This window comes from Lacerta agilis, chromosome 9, assembly GCF_009819535.1.
Source record: "Lacerta agilis isolate rLacAgi1 chromosome 9, rLacAgi1.pri, whole genome shotgun sequence".
In the NCBI taxonomy this organism is placed as follows: Eukaryota; Metazoa; Chordata; class Lepidosauria; order Squamata; family Lacertidae; genus Lacerta; species Lacerta agilis.
Genome location: NC_046320.1, coordinates 37,560,136 through 37,584,847, shown reverse-complemented (window position 1 = coordinate 37,584,847; position 24,712 = coordinate 37,560,136). Strand labels below are relative to the sequence as shown.

At 38.9% G+C, this 24,712-nt stretch overlaps 1 protein-coding gene across 1 annotated transcript in view; it reads left to right on the top strand.

The window, feature by feature from the left end:
- Positions 1-24,712, top strand: part of ARHGAP10 (Rho GTPase activating protein 10) — a 102,542-nt gene that overhangs the window by 45,455 nt on the left and 32,375 nt on the right. The window contains 10 exon segments of the mRNA XM_033160378.1: positions 1,085-1,191; positions 2,750-2,844; positions 4,718-4,799; positions 5,716-5,758; positions 5,934-5,999; positions 12,817-12,891; positions 16,600-16,687; positions 17,096-17,154; positions 18,859-18,964; positions 19,472-19,631. Of these exon segments, the coding sequence (XP_033016269.1) occupies positions 1,085-1,191; positions 2,750-2,844; positions 4,718-4,799; positions 5,716-5,758; positions 5,934-5,999; positions 12,817-12,891; positions 16,600-16,687; positions 17,096-17,154; positions 18,859-18,964; positions 19,472-19,631 (881 nt within the window).

The following is a 24,712-nucleotide window of genomic DNA, read 5'->3' as shown; positions in this document are numbered from 1 at the left end:
TTCTGATGAAGGATAGCTTGCAAATAACAAGCGATAACTATAGTAATCATTTTGATGCTCAGCTTGCATTTGGAGATTTTACCTTAGATCACTACTGATTTCCTCCCCCCTCCCCAGCTGTTCACCTATAGTTCATCAGGATCCACAACAGTCAGGAGTAAAGTTAACATAGTTTTGTGTGCACATTTCTTATTTTAATTCTGTAGGTTTTCCATGCCACCTCTTTGTCCTTTGTAATTTAAGAGCTGTAATATGCTATAAGAAGTTGCCATAGGTTTTGCTGTTGAACACTTTGAAGATACGCTGAAATAATTAGATCAGTGCAGGTGTCAATGCTTGGGTATAATGTGACCATACAGTCCATTTCCTGGTAGCAAACTTGCTGCCTTGTTTTGAACCATTGGCAGTTTCATACCATTTTCAAAGGTAGCCCCACATACAACATATTGTACTGATCCAACCGTGTATATACTACCCCTGTGATTTTTTAAAAATGAAATTGCTGAATGCAAGTTTTTTTTTTTTAAAAAAATAAGCAAATAGGAATCACAAATGTGCAACAGAAACTGTATTTAAGAGAATTATGAATGTTAGTTTTAGGTTTAAGTTTCAGAGCAATAGATATCCAAAGAACTGTGAGCAAAAATGTGAGTTCCTTGAGTTCTGTACCTCATGCATTTTTCCATGCAATGTTTTATTGCAAGATGTAGAACTCACCCTTTGTGAGTGGAAGATACCTTCCATATACGAAAGGGCACCCTTGGGATCCAACCAAACGATCACACAGATTGTTTCCTTTTTTACCACTGCAGCCCACTGCAACCCCTTTAAAAACGCTCCCACTTTTATAAGTCTCTGCCCACATTTCTCCAGATCTCCTATTCTTACTTTTCACTATTGTTCTTTGTTTTTAATTCATTCCCTTCTCTAAAAGCAGATGGGTGAAGGATAACTCATAAGATTTTGCAGAGATCTTTTCACTACAAAAGTTTGTAAAATAAATTCAGAGCAGAAATGTATGTAAATGGAAAAGTTTGTATGTTTAAATAATTGTAAAGCTGAGCATTGCTGGTTTTTTTTGAAGGACCTGCACCATTTGGGTCCAGCTGGATAAAACATTACTGCATGTACAAGAAGGACACTAAGAAGTTTACAATGATACCATTTGAGCACAGGTCAGGAGGAAAGATTGTGAGTACATTTCACATTTCATTGTACATCATGCCCTGTATCTAATTGAGAGTATGAGAGATAAGGCATGCTCTATAGTTCTTCTCTGTGTAGTTGACATTTTTGTTTTTAAGTATAGTAAGGTATAATAATGAAATGATAAGAATTCTGGAAAAGTTATAGGGTTGGGTTGTAAAGAGCAGAGGAGATGCTATCCCAAAATGTTCTTATTTTATCTGCAATATTGAATTAATGCCAAAGGGATTAAAGTTTAGTTTGAGAATAACTAGCTAGAGTAATGCAAAAAGTACATTCATCTGAAAAGTTTTTTAGTAGCTTCATGTTTACTTTATTTTGTAGGTTTTCTGTGTCTGTAATATCTGGAACCTATTAACAAATTCAAAAATTCAGATTAGGGCAATATGTTCATAGGCCAGCCAAAATATCATGAAATATTTTGAAAGCTTTTGAGTTCTACAGAACTCTTCATCAGGCTAGATAGTAAACAGGGTAGAGGGGAAGGAAAAAGTTGTCTTATGGTGAAGCTATGGAGTCTGCATCTGGTCACAGTCTTAAGACACAATGTGTGGTAATGATAGGAGTAGCAAACAATCAAATGAGGGTCTGCAGGCATCAGGTTGTACTTAGGGCTGTTGGGAAGAAAGAACATACAGTGGTTGATTTTCCCCATATTTGAAACCATAAACCAAGCAGACCTGGCATATAACTTAGTAGAGCCTCATTTGAATGTCTACTACCTTGTGCCTTGTACCACCTTAAGACTGTGGCCAGATGCAACTCCATGGGTTGTATCCAGTGAACTTGCAAAAGTTATACAACAGAATTCTTCCTGCCTCTTCACTCTTCATGCCCCCTCCCCATCAGCTCTAAATGGTTAGGGGGATCCCCAGAACAGATCTATGAGTGCATGGGGGAGGAGAGGGAGGAGAAGTCCTTTCATTAATGAAACAACTTTGTTGGATACAACCACGTGACTCTCCATGGCCTTCTGATAGCAACAGTCTTCCTTTCTGTGCCTAGTTGCCCCCCTCTCATTCTCATTCCATAGCTCAGGGTAGGGTGACAGGTGTTGCAGCTAGATCACCCTCACATCTGCTCAGAGTAGGGAATCCCAGGCCTGGGGGCCAATTGTGGCCCTCTAGGTAGGACTCTTATCTGATCCTCAAAACTGTCTCCAGGCCATACCCCTCACCAGTCCTATTCTGTACCCAAGTGTATTTGCCTGGTTGTAACTTGAATTGTATTCAAAGGGCCCACCCACACTTGCATATGCTCTTGGGTAAAACACTAAAAAGGGAATGCAGCCCTTGGTCTAAAAAGTGTTACCCAACCGTGATATACTTACAGACAACCCAAGTTGGAGGTTCACCTGATGGTGCATTTTGTGTGTGTGTGTGTGTAAAGCATGTTTGAGTCCAAGAGGTCATCAATACTGAAGAAGACTTACATAAGGAAACTGAATGACTAAATAAACACATGCTACCTGATTTATGATTTTTCTTTACGTTTTTAAGAATGCCTCCTATATTAAAGTTTTCATATAATGAAATGTTTTCAGGGTGAGCTGGAAGTCCTTCTCCTTAAGTACTGTACCAAAAGGAATACTGATACTATAGATAGGCGGTTCTGTTTTGACATGGAAGCACTAGATCGGTAAGTTGGTTAGGTAAATATTAATATTATGTTCCCATATAATGCATTTAATCTCAAGTTTTTCAAATGCACAGAAGTAAAACAGGGAAGTTATGGCTACCAACTAGGAAAAAATGATAGCTGTCCTTTGAGCATTTCTAGCCTCCAAGCAATTTTTCACAGTCCATAAGATTGTCAGCAATTTGATGGCATATTTCTTTTTTTAATGACCTGGTGTTGATTCCCTTTTTTCATGCTGAGCTGGGCAAAGAGGTTTCAACCTCTCTGCAAACCCAGTGTGACACTAGATAACGATATCATCCCTGTTCATGAACAAGACAAAGCTGATGGAGTGGGCTGGGAGGCACCTTCTGTGTATTTGTTTTTGTGTGAGCAAGAGAGACATGTGTCTTGTGTAGCAGTGAGTGCAGGGTGCCTATGGCAACTTTGGGCATACAGTCGTACCTCGGAAGTTGAACAAAATCCATTCCAGAAGTCCGTTCGACTTCCGAAACTCCTGCAGCCAATCAGAAGCCCCATTGGGTGTTTGGCTTCCAAAAGAACGTTCAAAAACGGGAACAGTCACTTCCAGTTTTCAATCGTTCAGGAGCCGAAACGTTCGACTCCCAAGGCGTTCAGGAGCCGAGGTACGACTGTGCCTACTTGCTTTGACCATACCTAGTGCTGGCATGAAGCCCTCAGTGCCTCCCCACTTCCTAAATAGACATATCAGTTTTATGGCAGTAAAGGACAGCTGAATTCACTTATTCAAGTTTTTGTGTATTTGTGTTTTGGGTTTGTGAATACAAGAGAGGAATCTCTGTGAATAACACTTACTTGAACCATAACACCAAATAAGTTTAAAGCATGCCACTCCTGGATGCCTGCTCACCTTTTCACCCGGTTCACCTTGTAGCAACTTACATGTTTAATTTAGAAAGTTTATAGGCTGCTCTTTAGCAGGAAAGCTATAAAATCACAATAAAAGATGTAGCTGCATCACCCAGCCATAAAATAAAATGCCAGCACAGAACCACGTCACTACAACAAACACTGAAAAAGGCCTGGGCTAGTAAAAAAACAACAACAAAAAACCAAAAATGGTGCAATTCTGGGAGGGGAATTCCAAAAATGGGGTGCTGCAACAGGGGAGGCCCTTATAACAGTCACTAATCCAGTTCATGGGCAGGATCCAAGAGCAAGGCCAACAAGTCTGATCTTAATGTGCAGATTACATTTATGCAGGAAGAGGCAGTCCGTCAAGTAACCAGATCCTGAGCTGTTTAAAGATCAGAACCATAATTATGAATTGCATTCCAAAATGGTCAGGAAGTCTACTTTAACTCTCTTAAGAACTAAAGTTGTGTTCTATGTCTAGTCTTACTTAATAACCAACCGTGTTGCAGTATTTTGCACTAACAGTTGTTTCCAGATAGCCTGTACAGGCAGCCCTATGCTCGTAGCAGTGTAAACATGAAGTCCAGGATTTCTAATACGTTTGTGTAAAATGTGATCAAAGGCTGCTCATTTGATCTTAAGCACTTTTGGGACTAAATTTAAACAAGTAAAACAGGTAGATTCTCTCTTGTGCCCCTGATCCACATAGAACCTAACACTAATGCAACTAGAAACAATGCATAACAATTTTATGATCTATTGTCTTGCCTGTTCCTCGATCCTTTTTGGTTTGACTATTGTATCTCCCCTTTAATACTTCTTTTAAAATAAGGGTTATAGTGGACTATATTACATGTCAACTTCAAGGATATTTGATGGTTTCAAACATGCCCATATTGCTTTTGTAGAGTGCCTATGATAATAATTTGGTCAGGATTATTAATGTTCATTAGAGATTTTAAAAATTAATTATTTACCTTCATTTGTGCTTTGGTAGACCTGGTATGCCTGTTACCATGCAAGCATTCTCAGAAGAGGACAGAAACCAGTGGTTCGAAGCCTTAGATGGAAAAGAAGCTGTAAGAAGAAAACTATTATTTGTTGTTGTTCTGATGGCAAAATATTACTACATAGACCAACCCTCTGTTTCTTTAAGCTGTTAATATAGGTTGAGCATTGTCACAGCAACCTGGTTTGCACATCACATTAAAATCTAGTTAAAATGAAGTTGTGGTTTAATGTGAATTCACAGACAAGACAGAATCTGGGTGATCATGATGTCTAAACCTGGATTTGTGCTTTGTTTTCTGCAAACAAAGTACAAGCGCAGCTTTGGAATTACAACAAGCCAGACTTTGTCCTGTTCCCTGGTGAGGAAATAGCAGCAGGACTTGGGAAGGAATGGTATTTGAACTTCTCAGGGGTGTGCTCCAGTAACCTTAAGCCATAGTTTGCTTGTTTTTTTAACTATGGTTAATGCAGTGGTTCTCAAAGGGTGTAGCATGCCATACTGATGTGGCAGGAGAGGATAGCAACTGTGTCAGAAAGTTTAAATTTGGGGGAATGATTTATGTTTCTTATGTAACTGCATTGTTTTATACTCTCTTGATGACTCGTGATCGTATTATAAAGTAGCTGTATGTTTTTAATGAAGCACTGCTAGATGTTGTTTCTTTTTGTTTTCCAATGTATTTCTTATTGATAAAAAAATCAGTGTCGTGTGAGCAAAATTTTATTCTGAAAGTGTGGCCCAGAGAAAAAAGTTTGAGAACCACTGGTTTAATTTAACATGTGAATCAGGCCAGCATGGACTACAAGTGCAAGGTTGTCTGATCCTTAACTTCCAGTACTGATGCACCATAATAGTTTGTTGGCTATGATGGAACAGCCCACTTCCCCTCTTTAGCAGGGAAGATATTATTTTTTCTCACCCCCCCCCCCCCACAAAAGGCTGCATTTGAGTGCACATATATTTTTTCTTTCTCTCTTTGCCAGGTGTTTCTCAATTTGAACAAGGCTAACATAAAAAGAGAAGGAAGTGAGTACTTGTCTTCACTTGTACTTATGTTAAAAATAACATTGATTTTGAAGAAGCAACAGTGATATGTTAGAGTAGGCTTAATTTTGCATTTCTTTCCATTGTTAGTTTTTATATTGTTGTAAGGAAAGTGTACTATAGACCTGAGATATTTTCAAACTGTTTCTCCTTCTAGGTGCACAGTTGGATAAGCTTGGGTTCACAATTCTGAGAAGATGCATAAGTGCTGTTGAAACAAGAGGTAATGACAAACTCAGTTCAAGGTTGCGCTTCATGAAGGTTTATGGGTTGAGCTGAGAGGCAGAGACTGATCGTCAGAGCTTTAATAGGGATTCCAGTATTACGAGAGGGAAAGGGCATTTCCGCACAACAGTGCTAGAAGACAAATGACAATACATTTTTTTTGGGGGGGGGAATAGGTGTGAGTTTTACAGCATTTGTCTTAATGGATCATAGTATTCATATATCTTGGAACAGTCCTTACAAGAACCATGCATTGGCTCTAGAATTAGAAACAAGAGGTAAAACTGATAGGATCTGAAGTCAAGATTTGTTTTTTGCTTACCAGCTATGATTTGTTTTAACAGAACAAACCATGACCCCCAGTTCAGATGCAACACTAAGCCAACATTTGCAGTTTGTTACTCCCCCTCGCTAGTGAGGAGCCCATAGTGGCAGCAGATGAGCATGCATGGTAAACCATTAGCCATGACTTACCATGAAATGTGAATGCAGCTAGCGAATTCATAGCTGAACTGAGATCTCGCCATTTCGCAGCTCATGCAGTTAACTGCCATGGTACTGCTGCTCTTCGTAAAGGTGTGTGTGGTTTTTCACAAGGTTTCGGTCAAAACTGGAAAATATTTGAAAAACTTGAAAGCGAGCCATCTTTATGCTGTTCTACTTTTCAGTGCTGTTAATCATAATCATAATCATAATCATAATATATGAAGCATCATGTTTAATAGAACTGGAGCTTTGTGCTTCATCTGCTTCTTACAAGGTCATGACTGTTCAGAGTACACCATATTTTTCCATGTATAAGACTAGGTTTTTTCCCTAAAAAATAATGTCCAAAATTTGGGGGCATCTTATACACGGATAGATCTCTCCCCATTTTCTTAAATTTGAGTCCCCCCAAATAGGGAGCGTCTTATACATGGGGGCGTCTTATAGACGGAAAAATACAGTATGTTCTAAATAAATTATTACTGCAGGTTTTTTAAAGAAAAACAAAACAAAAACCTAAGGTTTTATTCCCAGATGTAGCAGCTTTGTTGTGATGGAAGATTTATATATATAGTTAACTTAACAGTTGTGTCTGCATATATTCTGATTATGGTTGCCAGATTGCAACCTGGAGATTCACTCTTGAAATCCACTGGGAGGGGATGCAGAAAGCGCTTCTCCTGTCCATTTTCTCTTCATTGTGGTGTAGTGGTTAAGAGCGGTAGACTCGTTATCTGGGGAACCGGGTTCACGTCTCCGCTCCTCCACATGCAGCTGCTGGGTGACCTTGGGCTAGTCACACTTCTTTGAAGTCTCTCAGCCCCACTCACCTCACAGAGTGTTTGTTGTGGGGGAGGAAGGGAAAGGAGAATGTTAGCCGCTTTGAGACTCCTTCGGGTAGTGAAAAGCGGGATATCAAATCCAAACTCTTCTTCTTCTTCTTCTTCTTCTTCTTCTTCTTCTTCTTCTTCTTCTTCATCATCATCATCATCATCATCATCCTGTGGTCTGCTCTGCTACCTTGCTTTCTGAAGCCTGAAGTATTCAAAAGAACAAAAAGGCAGATATTGAATGGGACAGTAGCTGGATAGCGGTCTCTGTTACTTGGGATCATGCATCAGAAAATTTAATATTTATTTTGGGCTTAGTTAAAGTAACATTCCATGTGGCTTTACATGCAACACAATTAAAATTATTTCTTAAGTATGCAGTCATTCCAAAGTGGTGGGTTCCAGTTTCCTGCATAATAGGAAAATGAACCGGTTTGAGCTCAAAAGAGTTTATTGTCATTCCGCTTTGCGATAGCTCTTGCCAATGCACCAGCAATTGACATTTGAAGATGGGATAGAATCACTAAATAGGATTTCTACATACCTAATGGAAAATTGAGTTGACAAGCCTAACCTGGCAGCTCTTTGTGCAACAGCAGGATAATTTTAAAGTGTTAATCCTCCGTTTTTTTAGATTATGTGGATCAGACCTTCTTTCCTTAAACATTACTCTTTAACTGCAGAAACAATCATTGACTTGAATTCAGTCAGAAGAGCCAGGTATAATTAAAACGTATTAAGTCACTTTGAGCTCTGTACTAAATATTTCAGATACCTAGTCTTAACTTGGGGCCCAGTGAATCAATGTGATTCATTTATTTCACTGTATTTTTTGACATGCACTGTATATCTCATCACCTTCTCTTCATGAGGCTGCAGTACCCTTTGAAATACTATAAGGGCATGATTAGTTAGACAGATTAATTCCTCTTATTTGGAATTTCAAATAACTTATCCAGGCCAATTTTCAAGTGGTCCTTGGGGTAGGGGCGGGGGGAAGCTTCAGGAACCATTGATGTGGCTTAACATCTGTAGGACACAACTATCACTTGCCCTTAAGCATCCAACATAGAACAACTTCTTAAGAATTCCATACTGATTTATGTTATGTTTTAACGTAGCGAATAGTGGCAGTGGTAAAAGACACTGTTTATGCAGCTCGCACTTACCTGTATCCACATTCATTATATGTTTGGTGTACATTTTTCCTTTCTTCTTTTTAGAATTCAGTAAGTTTCTCTGACAAACCTCCAGTATGCATTTTGTGAAGATAGAGGGCAGTAGTAAGCTGTCATTCTTTGTATTTCTGTAGCAAATGTATACAGTATCTGTTTCATTGGTGAGAAACTGGGGGGAAAGTTCCCAATGGAGAAAAAACGTGATTTATCCAGCAGATAGGTGATCTTTTCTGCAATGAATCATAAAAACCTTAAAGAATAGTTTTGTAGGAGTACTGTAGATGCCAGTCATATAAACATTTTGATCTTCAAAATGTGCCTGTAGTATATTTAACTTTGTCACAAACTAATGCTCTTTTTAAAAAATTGAATATACTACAGGTTTGCTGTGGTATCAGTGGAATGTTGTTTTGATCCAATAAATAATTATTAGAATATTCATATGTAAGCCTTTTGCCTCAAAGCTGCCAGTGGTGCTTGGGAGATACAAGATAATAAAAGACCTCAAGCATATCTGTTAGTGATGAGAATTTACAGTGGAGTCCACCAAGTAAATGGTAAGGATTGTCACATTTTCACCAGCCCTGCACCTTTGCTTTAACCGCAGTCTAAAACAGAGGTGGAGGTTTTAATCATATGTAAAGACTGGTTTAAAAAAGAAGAAAGTGATAACTCCTACAAGTTGTAAGTGTGGTCTTGAAGCTGGAAAGAATGGCACTACTGACCCTACTCTGTATTATACAACTCTCAAGGAGACTTGTACACAGTTGCACCAATAGCCATGAATTTGTTTTCTCAATGTTAGAAACACCCTGTTTCCAAAGAATGCTATTAGTAGCTGAATCAACAAAAATGTTCTGTCTTTTATACTAAGTTTCCTACTAAGATTTCTGGCTGAGATAAAGTCAGCAATTAGTTCTTACAGCATCCCCAATTTTTTGAAAATAAGTTACCTTATGATTAAGGTTCTTTTATTGCTGGAATAGATATGGTAGATTCTCCCAATGCCTTTTCCTTTATGTAAGTGGGGGAGGTGGCAAGGGACAGAATTTGACTGGGTGTGTGGTGCTTGTGGGAATTAATACCCCCATACTGTTTCTCAATGGAAATCACCCCCCCCCCAGCTGCTACAAGATATGTACACATACTGTACCTGCCTTCTATACCACCAGCCAACAATCTTAAGGGACCATTTCTATTGGGCTATAGTATGGTAAAGGTAAAGGGACCCTGACCGTTAGGTCCAGTCACGGACGACTCTGGGGTTGCAGCGCTAATCTCGCTTTACTGGCCGAGGGAGCTGGCATACAGCTTCCAGGTCATGTGGCCAGCATGACTAAGTTGCTTCTGGCAAAACAGAGCAGCGCACGGAAATGCCGTTTACCTTCCCACCAGAGTGGTACCTATTTATCTACTTGCACTTTGACGTGCTTTCGAACTGCTAGGTTGGCAGGAGCAGGGACCGAGCAATGGGAGCTCACCCTGGGATTCAAACCGCCAACCTTCTGATCGGCAAGCCCTAGGCTCTGTAGTTTAGACCACAGCGCCACCCACGTTATATGGTAAGAAAGGGTTACCCCCCCCCCCGAATTTAACAGGGCCCTTCATGCAATTTTGGTGGATTTTTCAGCTGCTATAGTCAAAGAAAAATATGTTGGAAAGCCCATCATATGTTCCTGTGTTTGGCTTTAATATTCAGCATATTATGGAAGATATTTAATAGCTGCCATCAGATACTCTTAGAAAATGTATTGAATTTTCAGACAGTACCAAATTATTGTGCCAGGTAATCATGTATATTTTTTCAAAAAAAGTTTTTATCATTCGTTATTATGCCTTACCTATTGTCATTAATGGTTGAGGGGCAGCCATCTAACCAATTATATAGTTACCTATTTAGAGTTTTCAGTATAACTATTGTGATATGGTTCTATAGTAGTGCATGTTCATATGGTTCTTGAGGCTTGTCCTGGATTCTTATTGTGGTATCCACTGAAGTCACCAGTTTCTTGAGTCAGCATACTTTGTTCTTAATTTCTGTAATGTTAGCAACTCAGAAAATCAATACACAATCAGAGCTGCAACTTTTGAGACGTACACAAACAATAAGCTGAATTGGTTGTCAAGAATGTTTTCAGCTCTTTGAGATTCTTACTGTGCAGTTTTGTAGCATTAAACCTAGTGATGTAGCAGGCTCTGTATCAGCATCTAACTTTCCCATATGCATTAAATAAAGTTTTGGGTTGCAAATGACATGAAAAAGTGAAATATCTTCCTTTATCTCATGGTTTTCCTCCTTTATTTTATTAAATTTTAAACTTCCCTTGAGATCTGAGTTGAAGAATAACATTTTCCTAATTGTTTACACCAGGTGTGCAGAACCTATGGGCGGCATGATATTGCTGAACTACAACTCCCATCATTCCTGGCCATTGGCCATGCTTGCTGGGCTGGCGGAAGTTGCAGTTCAGCAACATCTGGACAGTCAAAGATTCCCCACACCTGATTTAGACTATGTAATGCCATCAAAATTGTGATTAAATCTCAAGTTCTGCTTTGTGGTTTCGTTATCACTTGGATTTATGACAGGAGCTGTATGCACACTACTGAGGGCTCACAAGCCAGTCATGGGCTTGGGGATCCTATAAAAGCCAGCCTGTTTTATTAAACTAATAGCACTAAGAAGAATGAGAGTGAGCATTCTGCAATGTACCGGTAATCAAAATTCTGTCCAGGTTTCTGGGGTATGGCATCTTGTAGACTATACTTTGGAAGTCATAGCTATGTGGATTTGGTGTATTTAACAAAGGTATGTTAATGAGCATATGTGTAGCAAGTGACAAGCAGTTTCAAAGGTTCATCTATAAAATGCAGCCTTAGGAATGGAGATGGTAGGGCTTGTATCCATCACCATTGCATGATACTGCCCTGCACTGTGATAACTCCATTCCCCTAGATGGGGATGCTTAGATCTTTGCATAAGTAACATTGATTAACAAATCAGAGTCTGACAGTGATCAAGAATATGTACAAAAGCATCTTGAAAGTACAAATAGCCTAGATTTCCAGTTTCTGTCTCTGGACTTCAGAGAAGGCTATTGCTGCATAGAAATTGCAGTTGTTCCATTACTCAGTCCTACTTGGTTCTTTGGGCAGTTCATGCTGGATATACTAGGAAGAGGAATGTGATGATGTAAATTATACAAGTACTTGTACAAAGTATTGTGTGTGGGGGGGGGAGAGAGAGATTGATTGATTGATTTTTTCCTACTGATTGAAAAGTGGTTACTGTGGTTTTGGTACACCCAATTATATCAGTGATAAAACAATGTTTAATGTGGAAAAATGTAGTTTGATCCTACTTTTGTCTTCAGAATGTATCCACATAGTTAAAAGTACTTCCAGTCAGATCCTTCTGGGCTTTGTGTTGCATAATAATTTTCATGAAAGCATCAGTACTTGTAGATGAATATTTACACATGCCTCAGGCTTTTTATTCATATATGGGTGGTCGGTTTGCCACTAGTTTTGTTAGTACTGAAGTGACAGGAAGACAAATCCCACAGAAATTACTATTTTCTGTTAAATTAGGGACTTTTTAGTTAAGAGATGCTTGTTTCCTTGCTACTGGTATCCTTCTCTTTCCTTTTTCTTGACTCTTCCCTCATTTTACTTTTGTCACCTGGTTTTGTGGGTGAGAATTCCAGCTCAGCTGGTGGCAGATTTGGAATGGGTGTTGAGAGAGAGCTGGTATGTTATATCTTTAGCCATGTTATAGGAAACAATGGCTGTGGTGTTAGCAGTTGGTGAACAGTGAGCCAAATCTGACCCAAAGCCTGCCAGTTGTTGACCACTGCCTTGTTCTTAGGAGCTTTCTCTGAATTGGTCATTTTGCTGTGTGCTGTAACTGAGGACAAATTACCCATACATTATAGCCTAGACCATCCAGAGAAAAAGGCATTGAACATATGAAAATGTTTTCAATGATGCATGTGTATGAGTGATGTCCCTGTTTAGAGACTCCAAAGCTGCCACAGTCCCTCAACTTACCATATCCATGAAATGAAATCTCAGTGTCTTTTCAGGACTTTTAAATTAAGGTGTGCATTCCTCTTACTCCAGATGAAAATAATTCTCAATAGTGTAAATAAATATAATAAGTCTAAAGCATGTTTCCCACTTACCTTCTCTTTCCTAGGTGTCTTGCATCCTTTTTATAGAAGTTATGATAATGAATGCAGTTTTGAGATTGATTGTTCAGGAGACAATTTAAAGCTTACCTTTCTAATGCCTTTGGATTATGCTTTTGTATCCCCACCAGGTATAAATGACCAAGGACTGTACAGAGTTGTGGGGGTGAGTTCAAGGGTCCAGAGACTTCTGAATTTGTTGATGGGTATGCCTCTTATTTTTATATCCACTTTTCCTATCCTCTTCTACCATGCCATACTTAGCCCATTTGTACTGGATAAAAACTTACGGAAGGATTAAAGTGAATAGCATTTTGGTTTCTAGACTCTTGGTCCCTAACATGTTCAGGATACTGATTTGGAGAAATCATAGATGGCAGATAAACTAATTCTTAAAGTAGATCAAAGGAGCTTGTAGCTTCATATGCAGAGGAAAGGTGATATAAGGAGTGATAGGAGACTGACTGTAGTTGATAGTAAATGAATGATTTCAGCTTAAATTTCCTAGCTGAATGTTGCACAGCTATTAAGTGTACACCTTATATGTTAATATCCTTTCTTATTTTGATTGGTAGTGATCCTGTAAGAAGTTTTCTCCTAGTGCCATTTATTGTGAAGTTTTAACTTTCTCTTTATCCCAATCCACAATTCTGGCTGCATTTCATCACCTTCCCCAAGGTATGGGTATTTAGATGAAATTCTTCACCTGCCTATCATCTAACCCCGCCACAGCAGTCAAAATTGCATTATTTCCAGACTTCTTGTCCAGAGCGCTTGACAATACATGCAGTCAGATGAGACCACTGGGATTATTTCAGTTTTCTGAGTCTCCCAGACCTGTCACCTCACAGCAGCATGGGTCTGATTCTCAAGGATTCATTGATATTCAGAGAAGCTAGTTTGCAACAGGCTCCTCTCCAGAACCATGCATGCTCCATCTGTGCTGATAACACAGTGTTCTTTGGCAGAGAAAACTAGAGGAAACCAGCAAGTGAATTCATTTCATTACCCCAGACATTATGTGAATGGCAAAGCACTTTTATATTATATGCTGCTGTCAAATCCTTGCCACCTGTATGGCTCTGTTTTAACAGGCTGTCTATTAGGAGTTACGATAGCATGTCAGGCTTGAGATCTTGTATCCCATGTCATGTCAGTTTGTCATAATGATGTTGCTAAATATTAATTTACTTGATATCTTTAATCACTGTTAGCAATTTTGTGGTGTTCAAAGACGGCATATAAACCTGCCTGAATCTTGAAGCATCGGGAAGTATTGGGAACTGAAAATGAAGATTATCAAAAGCCAGTGAAACAAAATAGATGTGGGTGGTTGTTCTGGAATTCAGAGTTTTCATAAGGAAGTCATTTAGCTATTAAGAATACACTTGGGATATTTAAAATAGCAAAGAAACAACTGAAGGCAGTTCTGTGTTCATTTGTAATGAATAAAATAAAGTGAACTATTGCATTCACATGAAATGGTAACTAACTTAAAGGGAGGTTTGCTGATCTATGTCTGTGATATTATGAAAATAATTTTAGCTAAATACAGTAAATACTTTGAGTGTTTAGATAGTCACATGTTCTTATGCAGTTGTGCTTTCTTTCTTTCTTTAGCTCTGCACTGCTGCATAAGCTGTTGGGAGGCAAAGGTGTTTTTCAGCCAAGCGTGTACTGTCATATAGTTCCACTTAATATAATGCAATTAGAATGGAGCTTTCAACTTTGGGGAATCTTCAGACATATAATCCTTCACCTGTGGTCTAAAGTGATACAGTTAATTCACTCAAGTATCACATTCTGAGTAGGCCAGGGGCTGCCAATCTCTTTGAACCAGCTGTCACATTTTAAGTTTTGAAAAAGTGTTGTACGCACCAGTCACAAAACTGGTCTTGACTGTGGATATCACACAATATAGACTCACTACCCCAACAAACACACAATGGTGCTGTTGCTGTCTATTTATATTCCATTAGCTAAAGTGGTGCTTCAGGTTAAGAACAGACCTCCAGAACGAATTAAGTTCTTAATCTGAGGTACCACTGTATATCAACTAGCAAAATGCCCACCAAATTTGTTGTGTATGTGTATAGGGAAATGGAGGGCTCCAACTAACACCCAACTCTTTTCCCATTTGTCCTGCTTGCAGTTCACTTCCTGGGTTCAAGTTCTGGATCATTTTGATTCAGAGCACCAGTTTTGGCTTAGTTCTTGGTGAGAAGGGTTGGATACAAAGCCCCATCAGCTTTCTGTCTTGAGAGAGCTTATCCAGATAGCTACAGAGGAGTAGGAGGGAGTTCTCTTCCTTTCTCAGCCTTCACCCCCTCCCTTTCCCCAGGCTCTGCTCTGCTCAGACATTTCAAGATTTGGAAGAGGATAGCATGCTGAAAGACAAGAACAAAATTAGGCATGCCTTTTGGATAGTAGTTAATGCTTGCAAGTTGGTCGAAAATGTTACTTGATTTGTATTATTTAAATTAAGTTTAAATAATTGACATAATTAGACAGAATATTCAGTTATAAGAATTAATTGGTTGGCTTAGCTTTTAGAAGAGAATTACTTGGTTTCTGTTAGAAAGGACTACACCTTTAATAAGGAGACCTAATTTGATTTGTTGCTGCTCTGGCAAGCCCAGTTATATGTGAAATCTAAAATGTATTAGTGTCAGTTACTACTGCTTTAGTTTTTGTTAAATTTTCTATCACTCATCATAAGAAAAAACAAATTGACATGTATATATTTTTTAAATCACAAAGTTCCTCAGTCAATTTGTGATGTATTAGACTGAAATGCTATCTTCAACATAAAACAGGCCTATATTTTAAAGAAATCGTCAATGCAGTTTCATTTTGCTTTCTTTGTCAAGAAGAATCTGTGTTGTTTGATCAGTCGGGCATTTTAGAGCTCAGTTTTACTGAACCGCTTCCTACTTACAGGAAATGAAATCGATATGGTGGCCAATGTATTGTGTAACATTGACTGAGTTGTTTGATGGTAAAAGAAGAAATGTGGAAGTATAACTCACTCACTCATTCACTCCCTTTAATTATAGATTCATTCTGCAGCATACTCCCCCTTGTTCTGGTTAGATGCCATAGCTTTAGTGAATATTTTCTAGCAATTTCTTGCACAGAAACTGGCATTACATGTGAATTTGTTTTTACTATATTGCTCTTGAGCAGCAAGGTTTATTATTACTATAAAAGAAAATACTTGCCCCCTCCAGCCTTAAGAAATTGTTTGCGCAGTGACACTTTGGGAAGGCTGGAGGGGGCGAGTATTCAAAGTATCACTGCACAAACAATTTCTTAAGTTTCTTTTTAATGAGGTAATGAAATAAAATTAGCTTAAATTTCTTATTGCTTAAAAATCTGTTTTCCATTAGTTGAATATGTGATCTGTATGCTGGGATGGGCACTTATTTATTCAAACATTTGGGTGTTGATTAGATGTATCAACATCTGAAACAGCACTTTAAAAAAAGCTGTTTTTATTGGATCACTGGACAATGATGTTGACCTTTTGCTCCCCTTTTTGATAGCACCTTGCCCATTTTCTCTTGTTGAGCACTTGCAAGAAAGTCAGCTTAGCTTCCCACTGCTTGCCTAGATGTCCCTCCCCACCCCATTTCCTTTAACAAAAAAACAATTCCACTTCATGGGAGCAACATGGAATAACATAATTTGGTCTAGTTTATTATGGTGTTTTTTGTGGTGCCCAACCTATCAACAAGGTATGCATTAAGTTGGGAGAGGAGGTTGCTTGTTTGCATTGGAAGTGATGCCATGATTGAAAGAGGAATATTGGATTAGTGCCTGTTTGCTTCCAATGGGATCAATGAATGTTTCAACCCATGTACAAATCTAATTTCTCTCCCCCCCCCCCCTACTTTTTGTGGATTATTTTCTAGATGCAAAAACAAGTAATGAAGTTGACTTGGAAAATTCCATGGAATGGGAAGTGAAAACAATAACAAGTGCAATGAAACTTTACTTAAGGTAACATTAAGCTCTAAAGTTACTGTAATCTAAAACTCTCATAGTCTGCACCTATGGACCATAGCTGTCAACCCTCCCTGCTGTTTCCCAATGCTATAATAAGGAAATTTCCCGCAAAAAAGGAAAAGGTTGACAGCTATGCTATGGACTTTCCTGCAGAACACATGGGCTGTAGGGTAAGGATCCTGATTTCTTTACCCTGGTAAGAATATCCAACGCTTCCCCCCACTTTTGTATAGCAGGGGAATGATATCTGGTGAGATTGGGATCCTTCCCACTGTTATAAAAAGTGTACCAAATGCAGTGGGAGAAAGTATATGGATTTTATTATTTAGATGTGTTTGTACTTGGAATAGTAATACATATTAATAGTCATTCTTAATAATTCCACACCATTTGTCTTAACAGAAGCCTTCCAGAGCCCCTGATGACGTATGATTTACACGGAGAGTTCATCGTTCCTGCCAGTAAATATTTGACTTACAAAAACATCTTACTTCTTTTAAAACAGTAACAATGGAGATCAGGGAATAGTAGCTTCAATTAAATTTCTGCTTTGAGTAAATTAACTCAATTTTATTTTAAATGGAAATAATTTGAAAACTTTTTTTCTTCTCTCCCCTCAATATATAATATACATAAAAATGATTGCATATTAATAGCCTCGTGCTGTGAAACATTGACAGTATTGGATATACTTATTAATATTACCTACAACATTGTTTAGCTTACTTTAAAACTAGTTCTAGCTTTACTATGGAAGTACCTTTTCATGTCTCTGTTAATTCCTCCTCCCCCTAGAGCTTTAGCAAAATAATAGACCCCAGAAATGGTAGTGTCACATAAACCTTTATATCTCAAAATCTCCTATTACCTGTACTGAGATCCTTGTGAGTTCCATATCCCAAGCTCAGTTGGTTAGAGTGTGGTGCTGATAACACATGGGTCATAGGTTCGAACCCCGTATGGACCACTTGCATATTCTTGCATTGCAAGATGTTGGACTAAATGACTCTCAGAGTCCCTTCCAACTCTACAATTCTGTGATTCTTATGTGTTCCTAGAAGTCATGAATATACAGGTGGAGTTAAACTTTTATCAACTAAAAGGAACACTCAGAGAAGGCAGTACATCAGTTGCAGAAATATAATTCATTTTAAGGTGAAAAAGACATTATGGGCAGCAGATTTTGGCAAAATATCAATGAGATACCTAGATGAGTTGTTCTGCTTCTGGAACTTCTGGGGGGAAATGAGGCAAGTGAAATTAAAATATTCTGTAAAGCAATGAAGTGGCTTTTATTTTTAAAAAGGTGTGCAACAGTTTACCCTTTCATTGGTTAGCTTAATTTGTTTGTTTATTAAGAAGGCTGAACACACAAGGCACAATGCAGAACAGCCTGCAAAAGATTGGCTACCTAGTTCAAATCTGTGTACGTGAGAGAGAAGTTCTGTCTCAACCCACCTGTGCTGCCTCTTCATTCTCATTACCACCTGTGGTTACAATGCAGTGACATTAGCTTCCACAACTGACATAATTTATCTTCTTTTCCCATATGAATTATAGCAACTAGACTGTAGCTACTCAGCCTGAGCCTTTCTGGCCCACGTCTTCTCTTGCTATTCTATTAGCACCTTCTTTCCTTTGGTACCTGTTTCCTTAGCCCACTTCTCTTACCCCTAAGTGGTTTTTCCCTGAATTCCTACTTGCTTCCCCTGCAACCCCCCTGCCTCATCTTCCACACTGTTCCTGTGGGTCCTGCAACCCTCTGGATCAGATATTCAGGAAGACACAGTAGCAGGAAGAGGGAATTGAAGAAAATTGCCTCGCCTTCTCTTACGTTAGCAGATGCCTCTGCTTGATTTGATTTCACTATGTCAAAAAGAATAAAAAGGTCGTTCTGCTACAGTAATATAATTTCTTACTCTGCAGTTTCTTTCTAGAGAAATGGAAGTGGCTAACCAAAATAATAGCACTGATCTAAAAAAAATATTGAGGGTAGAAAAGAAACGATAACTAAAATACCATACTTTCCTCCTCCCCTCCCCAAAGAGAGAAAGCCAGGAATAAGGAGAAATGGGGAAATACTTAGTTTTCTTTTCTTTTTTTATCAATAATGTATGTTGTGCCAAATGTATGACTAATGATTACTGCTTCATTATTTTATGTAGAAAGTGGAACCCCCGAGTCCCGTGTTAACGCTATCCATTTCTTGGTTCATAAACTTCCAGACAAGAACAAAGAAATGCTCGATATTTTGGTGAAACACTTAGCAAAGTAAGCATCTTGTCTTCTAATTTAGTTCTCAGATGTTTAAAAAGTAGGCTTAATTATGTTCAGAGTTGAATTCTGTTCTATACAGGAACATAATTTACAACACAGATGTGAAGCTTGCCTTGTTCTGTATGTTTCTTAGGAGAAATAAGCTGAAATGCAATCCATTTATGAAGTCATCCAAGTGTTTGCTTAACAGTGTTAGATGTTTATTGTGGGTTTCATCAAAGGTAATGAGAGGGTTTTTTTGTAGATCTTTGGAGATTCATTGGTATTGGTAAAGCTTCACACTGCTTCCTTGTGATAGTCTAAATGTATTGGTGTATCTTCAGATTCATTTGGTTTTAGAGTATGACTATCAGCTTTTGTTCTATTTCAAAACTTGGAAAGAAAAGTGGGGAAACCATTATACAAGTTCAGCTAGGGAAATCTCCCCCCGCCCACCTTGAAAGTTCTGCTTTATAACTTCATAATTCTGAATGCTCTCTTTTTCTTTTTGTTCTTCAAAAGTGTTTCAAAGCATGCCAAGAAGAATCTCATGACTGTAGCAAATTTAGGAGTAGTGTTTGGACCAACATTAATGCGACCACAGGAAGAAACTGTGGCTGCCCTCATGGACCTGAAGTTTCAGAATATTGTAGTGGAGATCCTAATTGAAAACCACGATAAGGTAAATGGGGAGAAGCAGGGAGGATTTTGCTTTTATTCCACAATATGTAATGTACAGTCTTTTTAAATATTTTTTTTTTTTTTAGCAACATGAGGTTTAACGTGTTCCTATGTTCAGGTGGCGCTGTGGGTTAAACCACAGAGCCTAGGGCTTGCCGATCAGAAGGTTGGCGGTTCACATCCCTGCGACGGGGTGAGCTCCCGTTGCTCGGTCCCTGCTTCTTCCAACCTAGCAGTTCGAAAGCACGTCAAAGTGCAAGTAGATAAATAGGTACCACTCCGGCGTTTCCGTGCGCTGCTCTGGTTTGCCAGAAGTGGCTTAGTCATGCTTGCCACATGACCCAGAAGCTGTACACCGGCTCCCTCGGCCAATAAAGCGAGATGAGCCCTGCAACCCCAGAGTCGTCCGCAACTGGACCTAATGGTCGGGTCCCTTTACCTTTACCTTTATGTTCAGACTGATTGCTGTTCGCTTTTTCTTGTCAAAATAATACCATCCACACAAAAGGTATCTGTTAGCTTGGGGAAACGGTTTGCAGAAGTCCCCCAAAAAACTTTATGGGGGGGGGATTGTTCAGTGAGCATTACAAATGATTAGTGGGCAAATTGTTTACAGACTGTGGAGAGGAAACCCAGAAAACTGGTGGAAGGGTGAATGGAATGTCTTGCAAAAGGGTGTAATGAGCTTCTTGGACAGGTGCCTCACACTGATTTTATTCCATTGTCATGATATTGTCTTATTTCTTGTGTTACTTGTGTAAGACAGTAATACTAGCTCTTCAAATAATATGAAAATTTGAGAGAAGTCCAACACCATTAAATGCCAACCCCCCCTTTCAATAGTGTCTGTTTATGCCTAAAACACTTCAATTCTGCAACCTATTATTTTATCTAAAACCGTTTACTTTCATTTTCTCCCTACCACGCCCTCCCTACTATAATCTCCCATTTAACTCACATGTGACTTTATACAATCTCGTTCATTTCCGGCTCATTGGTTCTCAGTATCCACTGCTTCAGCTTTTCTCCCATGCTGCCCAATTGGACCCAAGTGAATTTAGTGCCTCCTATTGCTCAAGCGCGGGGTGGTGCTTTGGTCTAAACCACAGAGCCTAGGGCTTGTCGATTGGAAGGTTGGCGGTTCGAATCCCCACGACAGGGTGAGCTCCCGTTGTTCGGGTCCCAGCTCCTGGCCACCTAGCAGTTCAAAAGCACGTCAAGTGCAAGTAGATAAATAGGTACCGCTCCGGCGGGAAGGTAAACAGTGTTTCCGTGTGCTGCTCTGGTTTGCCCAAAGCGGCTTAGGTCATGCTGGCCACATGACCCAGAAGCTGTCTGCAGACAAACGCCAGCTCTCTCGGCCTTTAGAGCGAGATGAGCATGCAACCCCAGAGTTGTCCACGACTGGACCTAATGGTCAGGGGTACCTTTACCTTTACCTTTAGTGCTCAAGGCAGGAACATACTCACCTCTTAGAAACTTTTTAACTACCCCTTTCCCCAGTATGGGCTTTGGAATACATTGTGTGCCATTGCAATAAAACTCTTGATGGCTTCTCAATATTTCATATGTCAGAAGCTTTGAGGACAAGCACTGAACTTCTGAAATATTCTCTATTATCAAATTGATGAGAAACTTTCCCCTCATGTTAAAGGCAAGGAAACTTGTTTCCTGGGTATAGTCTGGAAGCCCTTGATGCAATAACCTCTTTGAAGCTAAGTATGGTTCTGATCAATGCCTAGATAGGAGAACCCCAGAGAACCCTGTGCACTGCTTTGAATTCCATGGACAAAAAGCAGCATATAAATGAAATAGAACTAAATAAAATAGTGCCCAGGTTGGTGCATGTTTACATGCTTGAATTGGAGGTGTGTTTATTCAAAATTCATACCAATCTATTCTAATCAATGCACAATAGAATAATGAATTGTGCAACAGCAAGTTTTACACCATTACTTAGTCTATTAAACATTTGTAAGCATTGCTTGAAAACTTTTGAGTGGCAGCTATAGCAAAGACTCATAAGCCATCACAATTGGTCCCTTCGTATCCATATTGCTGTCCTACCTCACCATTTATGTAAATGGCACCTGACCAGAGAGGGTTTTTTTGGTTTTTTTTGGTTGACTTCCTGCTTTTGCTTTAGGAAATTAATGTTGACTTTATGCTTAAGGTTGCAGTCTTAGTATTTTTATCTTCATTCCAAAAAGTAAAAATCCAGGGAAATGAGAATGAAACATGTGTACAATATTGACTTCTATTGCTCAGTCTTCATACTTTCCTCAGGGTTCTGAGAAATAGAAGTTATATTTTACTTTAATATTTTTAATTGCTTTTATACTTCTACCACCACTTCTGCACTTGCCAGAAAGTGTCTGCTTATTGTCTGACTCTTCTCTCCCACACACACACCTGCTGCTTTCCAGACTGGCAAAAAGCTTGCATTTGGTATGGTGGAGAGTCGACTAGATTCATTATAGGCAAACTGGCAGACAGATGTCTATAGAAGCACCATATCAATGCAGACTAGAAATATTTGTTTTTAAAAATTAATTTTATTTTCCCAGACAGTAAAATCAGAGAGGTGGCAGTAGAGACAAATGGATTTTCAGGGGCTGCACTTTAGCTCCCATGCAAAAAAGAACTCTGCTTATTCTTGACATTCTAAGACCAGTCCTCTTTTATTATTGGGAGAGATGCAAAAGACTAGCTAATGAATACATGATAGGAAAGAAATCTAATTTATCATTAATCAAACTGTTTCACATGCATCATGTCACTAATACTTACAACATCTATATGAGCTCAACAATATTATCTTCATATTACAGATAGGAACTGTTGGTGAAGGGTTTAAGAAGTTATGGAGTGGGTTAACGGCCCAGTTACAATATTAACCAAAGATATTTAACTTATCAGACATGTTATTAACCACAGGACTACATCAGTACTAAAGAGTGACAAAAAGTATTTATGGTGGGCTCGACTGAGTGCAGATTGGTTGAAACTGAGATCATAATAGTTTATTCTGAAGTTTTCACCTTAAGATGATTTGTTGGATCCACAAATTCCATACTTCTTGTGTTAGACAGGAAAAATTAAGGGTGTGTGTGTATGCATTTATGTGTCAGGACTGGGCTATGGGCAGCAAATCTGAGGCGAGCAAGAAGCCATAGGGCAAAACCACTTGTCAACACTAAAGAAGGGTCACCAAAGCTCATTAAAACTGAGCAAAGTATATGTTTTAAGAATACTTTGTGTTCACACCAGTGCTCATGTAATGCTCATCTGAAGCCTTTTATACTTCCCAGATGGATCACTTAGGTGGGCAGAGTCAGTCCAGGCCCTGAGGGTATTTCACAGAGAAGCTGCTACCTGCAGTTCAGTAACTCACCACATGGGGCAGCTGCCAATCCAGCAACTTCTGACACTATCCTAAATTCTTTTGAAATACGATAGCCTTTTACTTAAGCTTAGGTCTTTTCAGATATTTCCAAATTGTATAGATTATCCACATAACTTTGACTACTGAAGTAAATGAAAACAGACCGCAAAAAACATACCACACCTTGACTACACTTTCAACTGCTTTTTGAATATTGAATACTGAATGTTAAAATCAGATCAAGGAAACATGGTCTTGGTTTTCAGTCATGCTTCGTATATTAGGCCATCAAAGTCTGCAAAACCTTAGGGGCCATTGGAAAGGGAGAAAGAATGGTCTCTCTTCCTTTAAGTATATGCATGCTACAGTATGTGGTGGTAATTATCTGTACATAAAACACATTAACCAGGTTTTCCACATCCTCTTTATGTTAGACATTGTTACTATAATAGTTCCTTCATAAGGAAAGGGCTTTACAGTATAAAACATCAGTATTCTTATATCTTCCTCATGTGGTTTCAATATAATACTTTACAGCAGACATGCTGGGTCGAACCTGAAAGCTTAAAAGCGTGGTTAAGTAGTTTTAGAACGCTTTATCTGTTAAACCTTTTTTTGTAATACAAAAGCCCATTTGCTTTTATAAGAATACTGACATATTCTCAAAATAACTATGCAGGAAAGAAGGAATAATCCCCCCCTTTCCCACATTTAAGAATTAGAGACAGGAAAGTCTTTCTCTCAATAGATCTGAAGACGGGTTCCAATTTATTATATTAAAATGTATACATAACTTTACCACAGAAATGCTCCTGGAAGCAGGTTGCAACAATAAGTAGCATTTACAAAACAGCAATTTATTCATTTATAAATAAATTATTTACATTCTCCTCTTAAAAAGACTGTCAGTGTTAATAAAATCACAAATATTACATCAAAGTCAGTATGGACATCAGTTCACATTTCCGAATGCTTATGCAAAAAGCCATGTTTTAAGCTCAGGGTGCCATCATGGAGAAGTCCTGCTCACCACCAGATATGCTGCTCCCAATAGTGGTTGCAGAGGAGTTCCCCTGGCTGATCTTAACTCTCAGGCAGGACTACACAGGGAGAGATACTTCTTAAAGTACTTGCGTCCCAAAGTGTTCAGGGCTTTGCACGTCACCTGCAGCACATTTAATTCAGACCAAAAACACATTGACAGCCACTGTAGATTGTTAAGGACAAGTACAATATGATTTGGGCTTATGACTCCACTCAAAAGCCAAGCTGCTGTATTTTGCTGCAGTTTTTGAGTCACCTACAAGGGCATCCTGCTTAGCCTGCATTACAGTAATCTAACCAGAACATGAATACTTTGGCCATGGCTATCCTGCCCAGGAACATCTGTATCTGGGAAAATGCACGCCATACCACTGCTGTCACTTGGGTTTCCAAGGACGAGGTAGAGTCCACAAGTATCCTCAGACTTACAGACCTGTAATTTCAAGGGGAATTTAACAGTTTATAGTATCTTGGTCTCTTAACAGGATTTAGCTTCCATTTATTAGCCCTCATTCAGCCAATGCAGTGGCCAGACACCTATCCAGAATCTGCATTGCCTCATCTAATTCAGATGACAATAAAATAGGTGTTGATGGCTCCCAGCTCATAAGTCTCCTGATGAAATTCGCCCAGCAACTTCATATAAATGTTGG